This window comes from Rhinatrema bivittatum, unplaced genomic scaffold (assembly GCF_901001135.1).
Source record: "Rhinatrema bivittatum unplaced genomic scaffold, aRhiBiv1.1, whole genome shotgun sequence".
In the NCBI taxonomy this organism is placed as follows: domain Eukaryota; kingdom Metazoa; phylum Chordata; class Amphibia; order Gymnophiona; family Rhinatrematidae; genus Rhinatrema; species Rhinatrema bivittatum.
Genome location: NW_021820281.1, coordinates 418856 through 436701, shown reverse-complemented (window position 1 = coordinate 436701; position 17846 = coordinate 418856). Strand labels below are relative to the sequence as shown.

The window sequence follows — 17846 nt, the reverse complement described above, 5'->3', positions numbered from 1 at the left end:
TTCCCGACGACCTTAATAGTGTAATCGATTTGGCTGGGCGAATGGACCGCCGTCTTCAACAAAGGGCTAAGGAGGGGCGTCCACCACGCAGGTCGATACCATTGGCTCCAGCTTTCTCGAGACCTCTGACATCTCCTCCAGGTCATTCAGCGTCTCATCCAGAGCTGTCGGCAGAGGAGCCCATGGAACTTGGATGGACCCCTTTGACTGCTGTGGAGAGGCGACGATGTCGGGCATTGGGTCTATGTCTGTACTATGGCAACAAAGGCCATTTCCTGGCCCAATGTATGGAACGTTCAGAAAACACCAAAGCCTAGGTGCATCCGGGGAGCTACTCCTAGGCTGTGTGAATTCTGCTTCTCAATGTACGGTTCCTGTGACTCTTGAATACCCTGGAGGGTCCTTTTCTACACTTGCTTTCATTGACTCCGGGGCAGGAGGGAACTTTATCCTGTCCAATTTTGTGCAACAACTTCAGTTACCCATTCTTCCCCGTGATCCTCCTTTGCGGATCACCTCTATATGGGTCATGGTACTACCAGGAAGCATCTCTGCCTCCACCGCTCCCCTCACTCTTCAGACAGGAGTGCTGCATTCTGAGAAGATAACTTTTCTGATCCTGGAGAAAGCGGTACATCCTGTGGTACTAGGATTACCATGGCTGCAACAACACTCTTCGGTTATCCATTGGGACACTTTACAAGTGGCAAGATGGAGTTTCTTCTGTTTTTCTAACTGCCTTGATGTCCCGTCTCCTCGTAGGGTGACCCTATTAAACACCTCTATCACACCACTGGCCCCGTACACAGAATTTGCAGAGGTGTTTTCTAAGAAGAAAGCTGAGATTCTGCCACAGCATCGCCCCTTCGACTGTACAATTGAATTGCTGCCTGGGACCACACCTCCCAGAGGAAGGGTATACCCGCTATCACTTCCAGAGACACAAGCTATGTCCAAGTACATTTCCAAAAATCTTAAGAACATAAGAACATAAGAAATTGCCATGCTGGGTCAGACCAAGGGTCCATCAAGCCCAGCATCCTGTTTCCAACAGAGGCCAAACCAGGCCACAAGAACCTGGCAATTACCCAAACACCTAGAAGATCCCATGCTACTGATGCACTGATGCAATTAATAGCAGTGGCTATTCCCTAAGTAAACTTGATTAATAGCAGTTAATGGACTTCTCTTGCCAAGGGATTCATTCGACCATCCAGATCACCCGCCGGTGCGGGGTTCTTCTTCGTAGGGAAGAAGGATGGTACCTTAAGACCATGTATCGACTACAGGGGCTTGAACGCCATCCCTCGACGGGATCGCTATCCCCTTCCATTGATTCCTGAACTTCTGGACAGGTTACAAGGAACTAAGATATTTACCAAACTTGACCTTTGGGGTGCTTACAATCTAGTTCGGATTCACCCTGGAGACGAATGGAAGACTGCTTTCAACACAGGGATGGGCATTACGAGTATCTGATAATGCCGTTTGGATTATGCAACGCTCCAGCAGTCTTCCAAAACTTAATGAATGAGGTACTTCGTGAGATGCTGCACTCCTCGGTTATCGTATTCTTAGATGATGTTCTGATCTACTCCCAGGATTTGGAGTCTCATCGGCAACACGTGAAATAGGTGCTACAGCTCCTAAAGGACAATCATCTGTACGGAAAGCTAGAAAAATGCATGTTTGAACAAGAATCTCTTCCCTTTTTGGGATACATAGTTTCCTCTACAGGATTTCATATGGATCCGGACAAAGTCTCTGCCATTAAGGATTGGCCTCGTCCTATGGGAGTAAAAGCTCTACAGTGTTTCCTAGGATTCGCAAACTTCTATAGACAGTTCATTCCTCATTATTCCCTTAATTTTGTGCCACTTACTGCCCTCACCAAGAAGGGAGCTGATGCAAGAGTATGGCCCAAGGCAGCCTGTCAGGCTTTTGAGGAGCTGAAGGAGGCGTTCCTGCTAGACACTTGCTTACACCATCCGGATCCACAGTGCCATTTTACGGTGGAGGTAGACGCATTCAACATAGTGGTAGGGGCAGTACTCAGCCAAACCTCCAGCAAGGGGAAGCTATTTCCATGCTCATACTTCTCCAAGAAATTCTCTGCAGCCGAATGTAACTACAGTATAGGGGACAAAGAACTCCTGGCGATTAAATTGGCTTTTGAAGAGTGGAAACAATGGCTGGAGGGAGCAGTGCACCCCATCACGGTCTACACGGATCATAAGAATCTAGAAATCCTATGTCATGCCCAGCGATTAAATCCCAGACAGGCTCGTTGGTCTCTCTTCTTCAATCATTTCGATTTCATTCTTCGCTATAGACCATCAAACAAGAATATGCGGGCGGATGCCTTGTCCAGAACCACCAAACAGGAGGAGGGCCCAATACATCCTGGCACCCCAATACATCCTGGATCCAGCAAGAGTAAATATAGCAAGCACTGGCTTAAATCCCCTGGGCAAAATGGTGGTTCCACATCACTTGCAAAAGAAAGTATTATTATGGGCTCATGACTCCCTCACCGGAGGACATGCTGGTTGAGAAAGGACATTGGAACTCCTGACCCGCTATTATTGGTGGCCTTGTATGGAGCAAGATGTTCGTACCTATATCAGTTCCTGCCCTATCTGTGCCAAACAGAAGCCCTTGCCAGGGCAACCGTGTGGACTTCTGCAACTTCTACCCATACCCGTGGAACCCTGGACACATCTAGCCACAAATTTTGTGGTTGATCTGCCACCATCTGAAGGGAAGATGGTCATTTGGGTCACAGTGGATCATTTCTCCAAAATGGCTCATTTTGTTCCACTACCCAAGCTCCCGTCAGCTCCAGAGCTGGCCCAACTCTTCACACAACATATCTTCCGGGTTCATGGTCTGCCACAGAATATTATCTTAAACAGAGGACCGCAGTTCACTGCCTGAAACTGGAGGGCATTGTGTAAGAAATTTGGGAGTCCAGTTAAATCTGACCACAGCTTTCCACCCTCAGAGCAATGGACAGACTGAGCGCATGAATCACTCAGAAAACTTTCCTCCGAACCTTTGCCACTGAAAAACATAATAATTGGGTGACGTTATTACCATGGGCCAAGTTCTCATATAATAATCATACTCATTTGGCCACTGGGAAGTCTCCCTTTCAAGTAGGTTATGGTAGGCAACTCAAACCACCGTTACCTCTGCCAGTAACCGTTCCATCACCAGCGACTCAACTGTCTGCTCAACAGCTGCATGACCTCTGGAACTCCATTCAGAAGAGACTTTCAAAATTGGCGAAATCCGCAAAGAAGTATGCCGACCGGCATCGCCGACCAGCTCTGGAGTTTCTACCAGGTGACAGAGTCTGGTTAAGCACCAAGAATATATATCTTCGGTTACCATCTCGAAGACTGGCTCCTAAGTTCTGTGGGCACTTCAGAGTAGCAGAGAGAGTACGGATGGTTTCCTTTCGCATACATCTTCCCACTACTTTGCGAATTCACAATGTATTTCATGTCTCCTTATTTAAACCAGTAATTCTTTCTAGGTTTCATCTTAGACCGCCAGATCCTACGGAGACTCCTGCCACTGATGGAACAACATATCAGGTTCGAGAGATCCTGGATGTACAATTCCACCGTCGTCGGTGGGAATACTTGCTCAATTGGGAGGGATGCGGTCCTGAGGAGAACACCTGGGAGCCTGCTCGTAACATCTTGGACAAATCTCTTCTGCAACAGTTCCAACTGGACCATCCTAGTAAAATGGGGCCTCTGAGGAGGGGGCGTAAGAGGGGGGTACTATTGCAGTCCCGGTCGCTGGACTCGCGACCGGGTCCTTACCTTTTCTCTGCCACAAGTCCCGCAACAAGGCCCGGGGTTTCCCAGGCGTTTTCCAGGCCTTCTCAGGCCTCTCCGTTGCAGCATCTCCATGAGGGAAATGCCGCCGAGCTCCTCTCCCGAAGCTCCACCCCCTTAGGCACGCACACGCGCAAAGGGGAGCCATTTAAAGGCGCAAAACTGCGGACAGCCCCTAAGATGACGTCAGATGCCAGCAGGATATTTAAACTCGGTGTCTGACTGAAGAATTTACCTTGCAACAGGGTTCACTTCTCGGAGTTACTAGTTGCCTTGCTTCCGTGCTCCTGATCCAGCTTCCGTGTTCCTGATCCAGCTCCTGAGCCTCTCTCTGCTTCAGCTTCAGTTCCTGTCTCCTGCTGCAGCTTCCCTGATCTTCGGACTGACTCCCTGGTATTTGATCTGGTACGTCTTTGGTTTCCTCGTCTGCTGCCAGCCTTGACCTCGGACTTTTCCACCTGATTGTAGTCTGCTCCGGGAGACCGCTCCTAAGTCCCAGCGGCCCGGGTCCTCACGGGCTCCTCCCGAGAGGACCGCGGGCTTCCTAGGGTGAAGCACCTGACTGGTCTCCCAGCTCCGTGCTGCCACCCGGCCATTCATCGCTGCGGAGATTCTTCATCCGCATGGCCGGCCAAAGTGTCCACAACTCCAGCGCTAACAAATCACATTCATATCTTTTTATATCACAATTTAGCAATGCTTACAATCACTCAAATAATTAGGGGAAATATGCAGAAATAATGCTATGTTAATTTTCAATCTAACTTTTATTGATCATAGGAATTCTTTGCTGTGAGGACTCTGGGCTTTTTCACTGAAGTCTCTGTATTGATCTTGATCTCTGTCTGTATGTTATCTGCAGTCTCGGGTCTGTTGGCTCCTTCGTTTCCTGTCTGTGTGTCCTGCTGAATCAGCTGCTTTCTCTCTGTCTTTTTATTGCTTGTGTATATTATTGCACTGGGTCACACGCTGAGTAGCAACCCAGTCATATAGCAGAAAAAGGTTCATGAGATGGAGGAGAGGTACTAGTTTGGGCCAGTTCTGGTCATGATATGCTCTTTTGGTGGCCTTCAAACTACATTTCCATTTCTAGAAACTTTGGATGGTTATTTCATCAAAGTTCATCGGTACTGGCTGGGCCCTTATTTGTAGGTTACAGTCAGGAGAGCTGCATGGTGCAGCAGAGAACTGGTGAACCCCCAGGCCCTAAGCTTGCAGGTAAATAACTGATATTTGTCTTACTATATGCCGCTGATGGATTTTCTATTAATGGCACCATTCCTAGAGACTCCCCATCGGACAGGCTTTGCTTTGGGTGGGGGAAGATTACAACATTTTTATTTTTGTCACTTTGACTGAATTTTCTCAAGCTCTCACTATCACCATCTAAAATTACATTACCCATAAATCTGACACAACTGAATATAAAAAATGTATCAAAGGTTTGAAAAGAGATTTGCAAAGAACTTCTAAGGGCAACTCCGTTACTACATCCATCCAAGTAACGAGATCCTTTCTGTAGACAGATGGAGAAGAATTTCATCCCGGAGTAGCAGAGATGCAGGAGATGGGAGAAGGGAGCGTTCCTCCAGAGATGGTGGAGGTGCTCATCATAAGACGAGAGATTACTGGCGTACTTCTTCCTTCCCTAGGCAATCTTGTTGGGGTTTCCAGTATCAGGGAAATGTGTGGGGGAGTGAAAAGGACTTCCTGACCTCTCTTCTTCTGACTGCATCCCAGGAAGCTGTGGCATAGAAAAGGAGAAGCCCTTATAGGCTGACAATGGAAACCTGGCTGAGTTCCACTTGAATTACAAATGGAAAACGTAACATTTCAGTGCAGGGAAGGAAACTCCAATTTTTGTCCATCTCATGCCGTGTTAGATTTTGTTTCAGAGAATTAGGGATCATGGAGTCGATTGGTTCTGTATGTCAGTATGTAAAGCCTCATAAAAATGTAATAGGTTGGAGGGGATGACATCACCGGCTGGAAAGGAAACCTAATGATTGAGCTCCTGCTCTACCCTCACTGAATCCAAAGCATAGCTTGGCCAGCTGCACCCTATCTATTTATGCACATATTGTGTTCCTCTAACGCTCTCAATGGCTGAAAAATGGAAAACTGCAGCTCTGAGGCAGTTTTCTTATGCTAAAAATGCTTCGGAAGCTAGCGAGGAGAATGGCGAGCAGGCTGTGGTAATCCTGAAGCCTCACAGTCGGAAAGCTCTAGGGAATTCTGCCAGTCTTTATATACTGAAGAAAGGGAGGATGTTGATTAGAGGAATATCTGATCTCACCTTTCCCCATCTGGCTTCACAATTCTTGGTGTATCTTACTGTTCCTGTCGGAGCATCTGAAATTTTCTCTACTTTACATATACCTAAAGTTGCTCTCTTGGTTAATCTCTTGACAATTCTAAACAATTCCAATAGTTTGTTAATGGAAAGCTCAAGTTTGGAAACATAATACTCTCTCTTAGCTTTTAAACAGCAATTATGATAGTCCTTCATTGCTTTCTTATAAGATATGTGAGTCAGTTCATCCCTTTATTTCCACCATTGTTTTTCACTTCTCCTAACTACTTTCTTTATTTCTGCTACATCATGAGTAAACCATGATGTAGCAGACTCACTTACATATACCTCGTGTGTCGGTGCCACTTGGTTATATGTTTGGCTTAACAAAGCAGACAACTTTTGCGCCATTTGATCAAGTGACAAACTATCCCAGTTAAAGTTGCCTATTTCTTTCAACCAGCTTTCCTTAAACTTCTCATTATCTACATTAAAGCACTTTATTTTCTTTACTTTTAATGTTGAAGTTTTTTGTTTGGGGGATTCAACTAACAAAGCAAAATAAATTAAACAATGATCAGACCAGGGGGAAGTGACATCAACCACTGCAGATAGATGCTTGAGCCTTCTGCTCCCCACACGACCCCAATTATTACAATCCAAAAAGACCCAGCCCCGGTCAAAAATACTTAATTCTGCTGAGAGAACGGTTGCAGAATGTCTACCAGGAAGAAGCCGGTGGATCTAAATCTCTTCTCCTACGATTCTAGAGGTTTGAGGTTTGTGGCCTTGGGTGAAACATCAGACCCCGGAGAAAGCAACATGGCCAACAGAACCGCTAAGCCCGAGGAAGGAAGAGAATCTCCTATGTCTGGTATAGAACTCACAAAGGAAGATTTTAAAAACTGGTTTCAAGAGATCATATGAGACATTAAATCCATTAAGGCAGATATGGAAGGTGATCTTAAAGAGTTTCATTTGGAGCTGGTAGATTTTGGGAGGCATGTCGAAGATGAGGATGCTGCAGTGGAAGATCAGAACTCCGAGATGACTTTTTAAAAAACGGAGATTGTGGGTCTCCAAAAATGAAACTCGGAGTTTGCACTTAAATTGGAAGACCTTGAAAATAGGTCTCAAAGATCTAATATTCGCATCCAAGGTTTACCAGAATCTGAGACTTTTGAAGATGCTGGCCTAGAAGTGCGGAAGATCTGTCGAGCAATTTTAAATGCGAAAGACAATGCTGATGATCTTGGCGATGGTGATATTGTTTTCGATTGGGTGCACCGATCATTGGGGGCACCAAAGAAGAACATCCCCAGCGACATAATAGCATATGTTCATAGTTATCGCATGAAAGAAAAAATCCTGTAACAGGTGAGAACCATGTATAATATCTCCTGGGAAGGCCACAGCATAACAATCTACAATGATCGGCTCCCATAACATTGAAGAAAAGGAAAGACCTGCAGTCTGTAACATCATTTTTGTGTAGAGAGAATGTTCGTTATCATTGGCTTTTCCCCTGTGGATTGGCATTCACTATAAGTGGGGTCACATCAAGGATCTACTCTGAAGAAGAAGCAATTCCAGTACTGGCTCCCATTGGGATTTTCTGCACAAGCACAGCCTGATGACACACACTCGAAAAAATGGTGGAGAAACCCAGATGGCAGCGTATGGGCAAGAATGGCTCCAGACTCCAGCACAAATCTAATGATCATCTTCTCCCTCGGGGGGGTGCCACATGAAGCAGTGATCATGCAGCACTATGGGGACAGTAAACCTTCTTTTACAATTTTCTGAAAAGTGGTATACAGGGCTCTTAGCACGGCTTAAAGGGACTGATGTCATGGGATTGGGATGAAGCTTTTCTCATTGATATTCAGGGGGTGGAGGGATGAGGGTACGCACTCCCTCTGAGAGGCATCACCATGGTGTTGGCAGTTACAGAGAGTGGAGGGTGGGAAGGGACTGCACAGGTGAGTAAGAGAGGTTTGGGACAGTTTTACATGGTTGACATGGGACATGTTTTCATACCTAAAGCAGAAGTTTTTCAAGACTCTAGCTCTAGATGTGGGCTTTTGTCCTAACCTTCAGGCCGATACAGTAAAATGCGCTCCGACGGAGCGCACTGTTAGCCTGCTCTTGGACGCGCGTTTTCCCTTACCCCTTATTCAGTAAGGGGAGGAAAACGCGCGGCCAACCCGCGGCCCCTAATAGCGCCCTCAACATGCAAATGCATGCTGATAGCCCTATTAGGTATGCGCGCGGGATACAGAAAGTAAAATGTGCAGCCAAGCCGCACATTTTACTTTCAGAAATTAGCGCCGACCCAAAGGTCGGCGCTAATTTCTTCCGGCGCCGGGTGCACAGAAAAGCAGTAAAATTTCTTCCGGTACCGGGTGCACAGAAAAGCAGTAAAAACTGCTTTTCTGTGAACCCTCCGACTTAATATCATAGCGATATTAAGTTGGAGGTCCCGAAAAGTAAAAAAAGTTAAAAAAAAATAAATTTGAATTCAGCCTGCAGCTGTCGGGCCGAAAACTGGACGCTCAATTTTGCCGGCGTCCGGTTTCCGAGCCCGTGGCTGTCGGTGGGATCAAGAACAGATGCCGGCAAAATTGAGCGTCGGCTGTCAAACCCGCTGACAGCCGCCGCTCCTGTCAAAAAGGAGGCGCTGGGGATGCGCTAGTGTCCCTAGCGCCTCCTTTTTCCCGTTTTTCCCGCGTCACCTAATTTAAATACAGAATCGTGCGCACCGGCAAAGGGCCGGTGCGCGCGCCGGGAGAGCGGGTGTTCGTCCGCTCTCCCGCGGACTTTACTGTATCGGCCCGATTATTTGGAATGGATGGGTAATTATGTAATCATTTGATGGCTACCATTAAGTTTGTTTCATTAAATATTATAGGTTTAAATTCCCCATATAAAAGGAGTGCTCTGTTTAAAGAATTGCTCTCCCTGAAAGATATGATTACATTTATACAGGAAATGCATTTGTGTAAAAGAGATGAGAGATTATTATCCTCCCCACAGTATAACCAAATAATTATTGCAGCTAGATCTCCATCTCATAAATATACTGGAGGTGTGGTTCTCATCTCTAAGTGCTGCATCCGTCGGTCACAGATGGCTTTGTCCTCTCTGCCTTACCTCTTTTCTACCTCTCTCGTCTCCTCTGGGAAAGACGGCTGCCTCCGCTGCTGTTTGCCGATCTCTCCGGTGTTCCCGGACTGGCATGGGCAATTGCGTTCGCCATGTTTTCTCCTGACGCTTCCTAGGGTGTGCACACGTGCTATCAGCTACAGCATCCTGTTTCCAACAGAGGCCAAACCAGGCCACAAGAACCTGGCAATTACCCAAACACTAAGAAGATCCCATGCTACTGATGCAATTAAAAGCAGTGGCCATTCCCTGAGTCAACTTTATTAATAGCAGTTAATTGACTTCTCTTCCTGTTTGCCCTTGGTCAGTAACCCATCGTGCCCTCCTGGGGGCTCTTACAGTGCACATTTCAGAAGGAAGAAGTTTGTTTATCTTCAAATTAGGAGCTTTATTAATTCGAATTTCAAACTCAGAACTGACAGCCTACATTTCAGAGATTAAAGCATCTGTATAAAGTCAGTAAAGGTTCAATGTCCTCCCTTTATACATTTCTTCCTTCTCTTGTGTCCTAGAATACCTTGGCTGAAACCTGGCATGCAGACATTATAGTGAGGATAACTGAGACGACATCTTTCTATGTAGCACTGACTGTGTGCTACTACATGGGAGAGAGTTAATAGGCAAATTGTGTCAGATATGGTAAATATCAATATTCCTCCAGCACCTGCCTTGGGTATTTTGGGCCAGGCCTCAGAAGTAAATGTGGGTTTTATTTTTCATTACAAGTTGTCTTATAGCCCAAAGGTGTCATTGTATCAAAATGGTTGGCCACAGACGCTGCAAACAGCAAATTATGGAAATGACTGAATTATTGTCTTTAGAATTTAAGAGATTGGATACTAGGGATGTGAATCGTGTGCCCGATCGTCTTAACGATCGAAATCATCTGGTAGGAGAAGAAAATCGTGTTTGGCATGATTTTTTAGTTAAAAAATCGTTTTTTCCGATTAGTGCGCACTAACAGGAGTTAGTGTGCACTAACAGAAAATGATACAATTTGACACTTTTCAGGTTAGTTAAGGTCAGTTTAGGAATGAATATGTAGTGTTGTGATCTTCCTGCACACAGTGCCCTAACCCTGATACCGGAAGTGTTGTGATCTTCCTGCATGCAGTGCCCTATCCCTGATACCAGGGGTGTTGTGATCTTCCTGCACACAGTGCCCTATCCCTGATACCGGGGGTGTTGTGATCTTCCTGCACTCAGTGCCCTATCCCTGATACCGGGGGTGTTGTGATCTTCCTGCACTCAGTGCCCTATCCCTGATACCGGGAGTGTTGTGATCTTCCTGCATGCAGTGCCCTATCCCTGATACCGGGAGTGTTGTGATCTTCCTGCATGCAGTGCCGTATCCCTGATACTGGGAGTGTTGTGATCTTCCTACATGCAGTGCCCTATCCATGATACCGGGGGTGTTGTGATCTTCCTGCACTCAGTGCCCTATCTCTGATACCGGGAGTGTTGTGATCTTCCTGCAAGCAGTGCCGTATCCCTGATACCGGGAGTGTTGTGATCTTCCTGCACACAGTGCCCTAACCCTGATACCGGGAGTGCTGTGATCTTCCTGCATGCAGTGCCGTATCCCTGCTCAGTGCAGGAAGATCACAACACCCCCGGTATCAGGGATAGGGCACTGCGTGCAGGAAGATCACAACACCCCTGGTATCAGGGTTAGGGCACTGCGTGCAGGAAGATCACAACACTCCCGGTATCAGGGTTAGGGAACTGTGTGCAGGAAGATCACAACACTCCCAGTATCAGGGATAGGCACAAGTTCTAGTCACATTGACTGATCACATTACTTTTTTTGTCAAGCTACCAACCGTTTCCATTTCCCATCCCCCCAACCATCACCTCAGTGGGAACCTAGGTAACATCAATAAATAAGAGGGCAGCCAGCCAATAGGAATACATATTTATTGACCTGAAAAGTGTCAATTTGTATCATTTTCTGTTAGTGCGCACTAACTCCCGGTTAGTACGCACTAACTCACAGTTAGTGCGGACTAACCCGATTAACGATTTTTTAATGATAAATCGTTAGAATTCCTATTGTATCGTGTTCTTTAATGATTTAAGACGATTTTAAAATTATCGGACAATAATTTTAATTGTTGAAAAACGATTCACATCCCTATTGGATACCAAACCTAAAAAGGCAGACGAGAGGATTCTGAAGATTTGGGGTTCCCTCTATGAAATCATTACCCACTGACACAATCTTAAGTCTCCGCATGTAGGAGGGAGGGTTTAATTTTCCTCTTGCCATTGTCCCTCATACGTTATGTTCCCCAGATGCAGGCTTTCTGAGTGAATGTTTTCTGCTGTCGATGGGAAGTTAATTTGTTGATTACTCAGGTACTGAATATTTCTTATTTGTTATGATGATATTGAAACAAATAAATCAGAGCTATTTATAGTTTTTGCAGGGGAGGGGGAAGAGGTCGCCAGTTTCAGTTTTTCCACAAGGCACCATTTACCCTGCCCCTCCCACTTTCTACCCTCCCACACCCCCTGTGTACCTCCCTACCCCCTGAGCATCTCTCCACCACCCCCTTTAACCTTCCCACCAGCCCCTGTAACCTCCCCATCACCTCCTGTGCACCTCTCCAACCCCCCTGTGCACCTTCCCACCACCCCCTGTGCACCACCACACCCCCTGTGCGCCCTGCACGGCCGGCGATCGTTTGCTTTCTCATGGGAAGATGGTGCATGAAGTGGAGGGGGTGGAGAGTTTTGTGGAAGGAGAGGAGGATGCAGCAGCCTGATGAAGGGGGCAGGAGGGGATGGCAGGCTGCTAGAAGGATCTCTTGGTTTCTGTGATGCTCTGACTGCAAATTCTGCAGCAAGGAAGCGATAAGGTAATGGAGGGGCCAGCTGGTGCCATTTTTGTGGTAGTAATGGTCAGGGGTAACTGGGGATGGCTCCTTCTGTCTTTGAAGACCAGGAATGGCCGAAGGGTGGTCAGCGGAGATGGTGGCAAGCACAGCGGGCTTTTCTCTCTTTTTTTTTCAAATTGGAATTAGAGGCATTATTATTATTATTTTATTATTTTTTAGTGCTACTGTAAAATAGCACTCGCTAAAGACAAAACAAAGAAAATCCTAAAACAAGACAAAAAGAAAAAGCCAAAACGAGGAAAACAAAAGCTAAGTGAGTTTTACAAAAGCTCTGAAGACAGGGGAAGTCTCTCCCAGCACAGGAGCTCCAGTAATTCATCTTTAAAATATGTTTCCTTTCTCTTAGAGTCCACGGGAGGCATCTGTAATAAGGAAGGGGTCATTACTGTCTGGCTCTCGTGGTTGAAATGATCCGTGGCTTCCTTTTCTGTGGCTTCCCCTCACAGGCCACGAGCAGCTCTGGGGCTCTTTACTCCTTTCCAGCTTCTTTCTGGCAAATCCATTCAAAAAGACTGCTGCAGGAGTCAGAATAAAACCTGCCGTCACCCATTACCACGCACCGGTCCTGTCCCATAGACCCCAATACAGAGACCCTGAGAAAGGAAGGAGAGAGACGGGACAGGGAGTCAGCACAGAGGATGCAAACGCAGAAAGTGGCAGCCGGACCTTATGAAAGGTCAATATGAGGTAGGAGCTGCAGGGAGAGTGAGAAAGCAGAGCAGGAGGCCTGGGGAAGGAGGATGTGCCAGAGGAGCAGGATTAGCTGAAGTTTAGGAAATGATCTGAAGGCTTTTACTCACTCAGGCTTTCTCCTGATTTTATTTTTCTGGCATATTTTCACAGTTACGTTATTGTATTCTCTTTTTTAACTCTATATTTATTAATTTCCTCACAGTATTCACGGCTTTTTTGTTTTACATGTTTTATTGCAGTTATACATTCTTCATTGTGATCTGAGTTGAAGGATAGGATTGGAGTTTGCAGAATATAGAACAAAATAATTAAATAGATGGAAATAGAAGTGGATAGAAAATTCCAAAAGCCTAAGACAGAAGGAGAGAGGGTAACAGGTGTGGGGCTGCAGTTACAGCCCTGAACCTTTTTCTGGGCAGACTGGATGGGATATTTTGGTCTTTATCTGCCCTCATTCACTCTGGGGTTGATGCAATAAGAGCCTGAGTTAAAGCCGGCGCACCTGAGCCTCTGCACCTAATGCCTTTATTAGCATGAGATTTCCATGGATGCAGGGTTAGACACAAACATTGTTTATGCACAAAACCCCTTGCTGTATTGGAGTAAAGTAAGAAATTATCCAAACCTTTTTTAAACCGAGCTACACTAACTGCACTAACCACATCCCCTGGCAACAAATTCCAGAGTGAAAAATAATTTTCTCCAAACCTATCATTGAATTCTGCCTGTGCACCTGAGGCCTGGAGGGTGGCAAATAAAACGCCAGCTTTTAAAAAGGGCCTCAGGGGTGACCCAGGTAATCTTACTGCTCCTATAAACCTGGCTTAATGGGGAGAGCCAGCAAGGAGTTAGCAAAGGGAGATGCTGCTTACAGCCTGTTAGAAAGCTTTGAGGGTATAAACGAGCACTCGAGGAACGATGAGCTGATCTATTCAGTGTATTTAGACTTTCAGAAGGGGTTTGATAACGTTTCCCATGGGAGACTCTTTATAAAATGATGCAGCTTTGTGAAAATTTACCCCAAAGAGACTGAGGCCTTCCCTAAGGTAAACGTCCTTAAACTCAGAGAGGCTGCGGAAGAGTCAAGCTTAGCCTACGCATAACTGGGAACAAGGGTTCCCATCTGCAGGACGGCCCATAGAAGTTCAGTCTCTTATCATATAAGAGGGCCAGCGTGCAAGTGTTTGCTTGAAAAATAAGCTATGGCGAACCACACAAACCTATGTTGTATGAATAGGGACCTTCCTGTTCAGTTTTTATTTTGTTTTACCTGGGAAGTTTAATGCGATGACAAAAATAAAATCAGTGGAAAAATGACTTCGCCATTGAATTTTTTCCTGTATCATAACAAAGTCATTTTTTTTGTTATAACAATGAAAATCCTAGGCAAAATAAAATAACAACTGAAAACGAAAGTCCCTACATATGAAACAAACACCTTTAAAACAATGATATTAACTTATAAAGAGCCCATCAGCGCTACCTTTGGCAGTGCTTAATAATAAGTGATTGACTTTTTTTAGACTGAAAATGCGGGGAGATGAAATGTTCCCCTCTGCCCGGGTGTAGAATAGACCCCTCCTTCTGCTGCCCCCCCTGATGTTATATGAGGTCTGCAGATGGGGGAGTTGCCTCATGCATCCGAGCGATCTGATTGGGTGATCCCCTCTGGTGTTTTATGTGCTTTAGGGGATCCCTGAAGTCAGAGGAAAACCAGAGCCATTGTAACTGAAACTGAGACTGAAAACATCCTGGGGAGCCACTTACAGCCTTTCACTGATGGGGGAGCCGTCCACCCAGACCCAGGACCTCCCTGGTGACGAGATGTGAAGTCCGATCCAGTGAGACCTGTCACCTGCCTGACGGTGTATGAAATCCTGTACAAACACAGAGCAGAAACCATTTGTACAGCTCAGCAAAGCAGAATCAGAAGCCCCAAGCAAGGAAAATCCCAGAGAGACGAGACATGTTCAATGCACCCCTGCCCCAAGAAAAGTAACATTCCAGCTCGGTTAATATTTATATTTATTTGATAACCCAAAATATCCTCTGCAACTCCCATGCATTGGATGAACCACCTCATGTGTGCAGAGAAGTGAAGATGGCAGAGGAGGAAATTTAGGTTCCCAAATCTATTTTATGGGGAAATTAATATAAGTCAGGTACAGAAGAAGATTTATTTAAGGCATTACCCAGTCCCACTGGACCCTGCCTCTGATTTGCTCTTCACTCCTGGAGGAAGAGCCCAGTGGGACCCAAGAGATCGCACCGGGTTTGCATTAAACAAATCTCTGAATCTGTAGAATACATTTGCTGGGCAGGAGTTTTGCTTTCTTGCAAGTGTAACCCTGACCGCTCTACTCTTTCCTGCTTCTCCTTCACTCCCTGTCCCCTTGCAGTGCTCAGGACTCTGTGAGATCTTTGCTGTATCCCTGAGTAACGTTTATGCCGTACGCATGGATCCTCACCTTCTCTTCCTGGTCCTGTATCACCAGGAGCTGAGAGTCCCTCTCTGCACAGTCCTCACGGCTCCTGCTCCAGCTCCCAAAGACTCTAGAGATGTAATAGCACTTTCCCTTGTGCCAGAGCCAGTTCATGGGGCAGGGCTGAGCACCAGATCCACTTCCAGGAAGACAAGGACACAGGGGTGCTGTGAGTACTGTAAGGACATTTTAAACAGTCTGTTAGTCCAGAAAATCAGTAAAACGGTGCAGTGGGATATGGAGGGATAAGACAGAGAGAGTCTGGGCAGACCAAGCTTTCTCAGCTGGGGCTGATTTAAAGTTAGGGGTGGGAGGCAGGACACCCTATGGTAGGAGCAGTGAGTGCATGTGCATGCATGTCTTTGTGGGGGCTGAAAACGTATACATGACTGTGTGTCTGTGAGTGGCTGGCTATGTGTGTATGTGTGCTGCAGGATCTGTTGAAAGATGAGCACCCAAAATGTAATCATTTTACTCTTAGAATTGATGATGCTTGAGGTCCTGGAATCAGCTTTTCCTGGGCAGTGAGAATAGTACAATATAGACACAAAGGCAGGTAATCATATTGTTGCGTCTATCGGTCGCAGACGGCTGTGACCGCTCTGCCTCAACTCTCTTTTGCATTTCTCCTCCTCCTTTGGGAAGATGGCTACCTCAATGCTGACTGCCAAACTCCTTGGTGTCTCCGAGCCAGCATTGGTGTCCCCATTCGCCATGCTTCTTCCTGAGGCCTCCAGGGTGTGCGCGAGCACGCAGATCACACTCTTAACCACGTCATGGTGGGAACCTCGAGGGCGGCCCCACCACATGACATCAGTATCTCCGGGTATTTAAACCACCGCTCCACTCCATACAAGCAAGGACTTCAGTTATGCTACTCTGACCACTTCTAAGCTGCTCGCTTGGATTCCTATCACCCTCTGGGGTCACTCGCTCCTACTGAAGCTCTGGGTACCTGCTCCTCGGGGAGCCTCTCGCTTCTCTACCTCTCTGGAGAAAGCTATCCTTAAGGACACCCGCTCCTCAGGGGGTCCTGTCTGCTTTCTTTCTCAAACTCACCTGGCTCCTATGTACTCGCTCCACGAGGGCCTATCCTGCTCAGGGTATCCTGCACCTTGAACCTCGGGTCCTTCTTCCTCATTTCTACCAGGAATACATCAACACTGTCTGTTACCACTACGCTCCAGCTCTCTGCATACAGCCCTGCAGGTTTACGTGTTATCCCGCACTGTGAAACACTACCGGACCTTTGCTACTTCTGGGTGAGATCACCAACTACAGAGACTATCTGGAGTTCTACTGGGATTTCACTCGTTCACAGCCTTGTCCTTTCCTTGGGCAAGTTTCATTTTCATCAACAGCAGTATAATAAAGCTTTCCTTCCTCAGTGTCCGTTCACTACTGAGTCTAGCCTATCATAGTGGTTCCCCACGGGGACCCTCCCCATGGGAGGAGTGATCACCACTTCGACCAAGAGTCCACAATATGCCACTAACACAACAGATTGCTAACTCCATGGACTCGGCTCAGCTAGCAGCCTTGCAGGCCATTCCTGGTCTAGCCCAGCGGATCTCTGAGCAACAACAGTCTCTGGAAAGTCTGACTGCTGCCTTCAATCAGTTACATGCACAAATGAATACCTCAGCAACTCCTGTGAAAGAATTGCTGTCTCTGGTGGTGATTATCAAGACCACCATACTATTATCCACGCCTCCCCGGCGAAACACGGATGTGTAGAGCATTTGTCAACAAATGCAGTATGCATTTCTCATTGCAACCTACTCTCTTTCCCACAGAAGCTTCCAAAACCACTTACATCATATCTTTACTTGAAGGAAGATCCTTGGCTTGGGCTTCACTGCTATGGGACGTGAAGATCCTACCCTGAATAACTTATCAGGATTTCTAAAACTTTTCAAATCTATCTTTGATGACCCAGCTCAACTAACCGTCAGTGGATCTGCTCTGCTCAACCTCCAGCAAAGTAACAAGCTGCTCACAGACTATGTGATCAAATTCAAGACTTTAGCATCCGAACTACTCTGGGACACAGGATGTCTACGTGCTATCTTCATGGAGGGTCTCAACTCTCGTTTAAAGGACAAACTGATGGTTCGCACTCTGCCTGATACCCTTGAGTCTCTCATGGAACTGGCCGGGAGAATTGACCACCATATTCGAGACCGGACTCAAGAGGCTAAGAGTTCTCAGAAGCCTGTCCTGGGAGCTAACCATCCTAAACCCGAGCCAATTGCCTCAAGCCTTCCATCTGCCCCTTAGAAGAAGATGAGTCTACGCAATTATGACGAAGTCATTTAACTTCTAAAGAGAGACGATTCTGCAAATGCATGGGGTTATGCATGTACTGTGGTAAAGCAGGCCACACCGTCCAAACTTGTCCCATCTGTACGGGAAAATGACAGACTAGGACCTGCTGGAGGACTTCTCCTAGGCCTCACCA

At 46.4% G+C, this 17846-nt stretch overlaps 1 protein-coding gene across 1 annotated transcript; it reads right to left on the bottom strand.

The window, feature by feature from the left end:
* Positions 1-12382: 12382 nt before the first annotated feature.
* On the bottom strand, positions 12383-15548 carry LOC115081344 (killer cell lectin-like receptor subfamily F member 1). Its single transcript, XM_029585826.1, has 3 exons — positions 15371-15548; positions 14670-14779; positions 12383-12802 (listed from the first exon to the last, which is right to left on the bottom strand). The coding sequence occupies exons 1-3, from the start codon at positions 15497-15499 to the stop codon at positions 12679-12681; spliced, it is 363 nt and encodes a 120-aa protein (XP_029441686.1). The 5' UTR covers positions 15500-15548; the 3' UTR covers positions 12383-12678.
* Positions 15549-17846: the final 2298 nt, after the last annotated feature.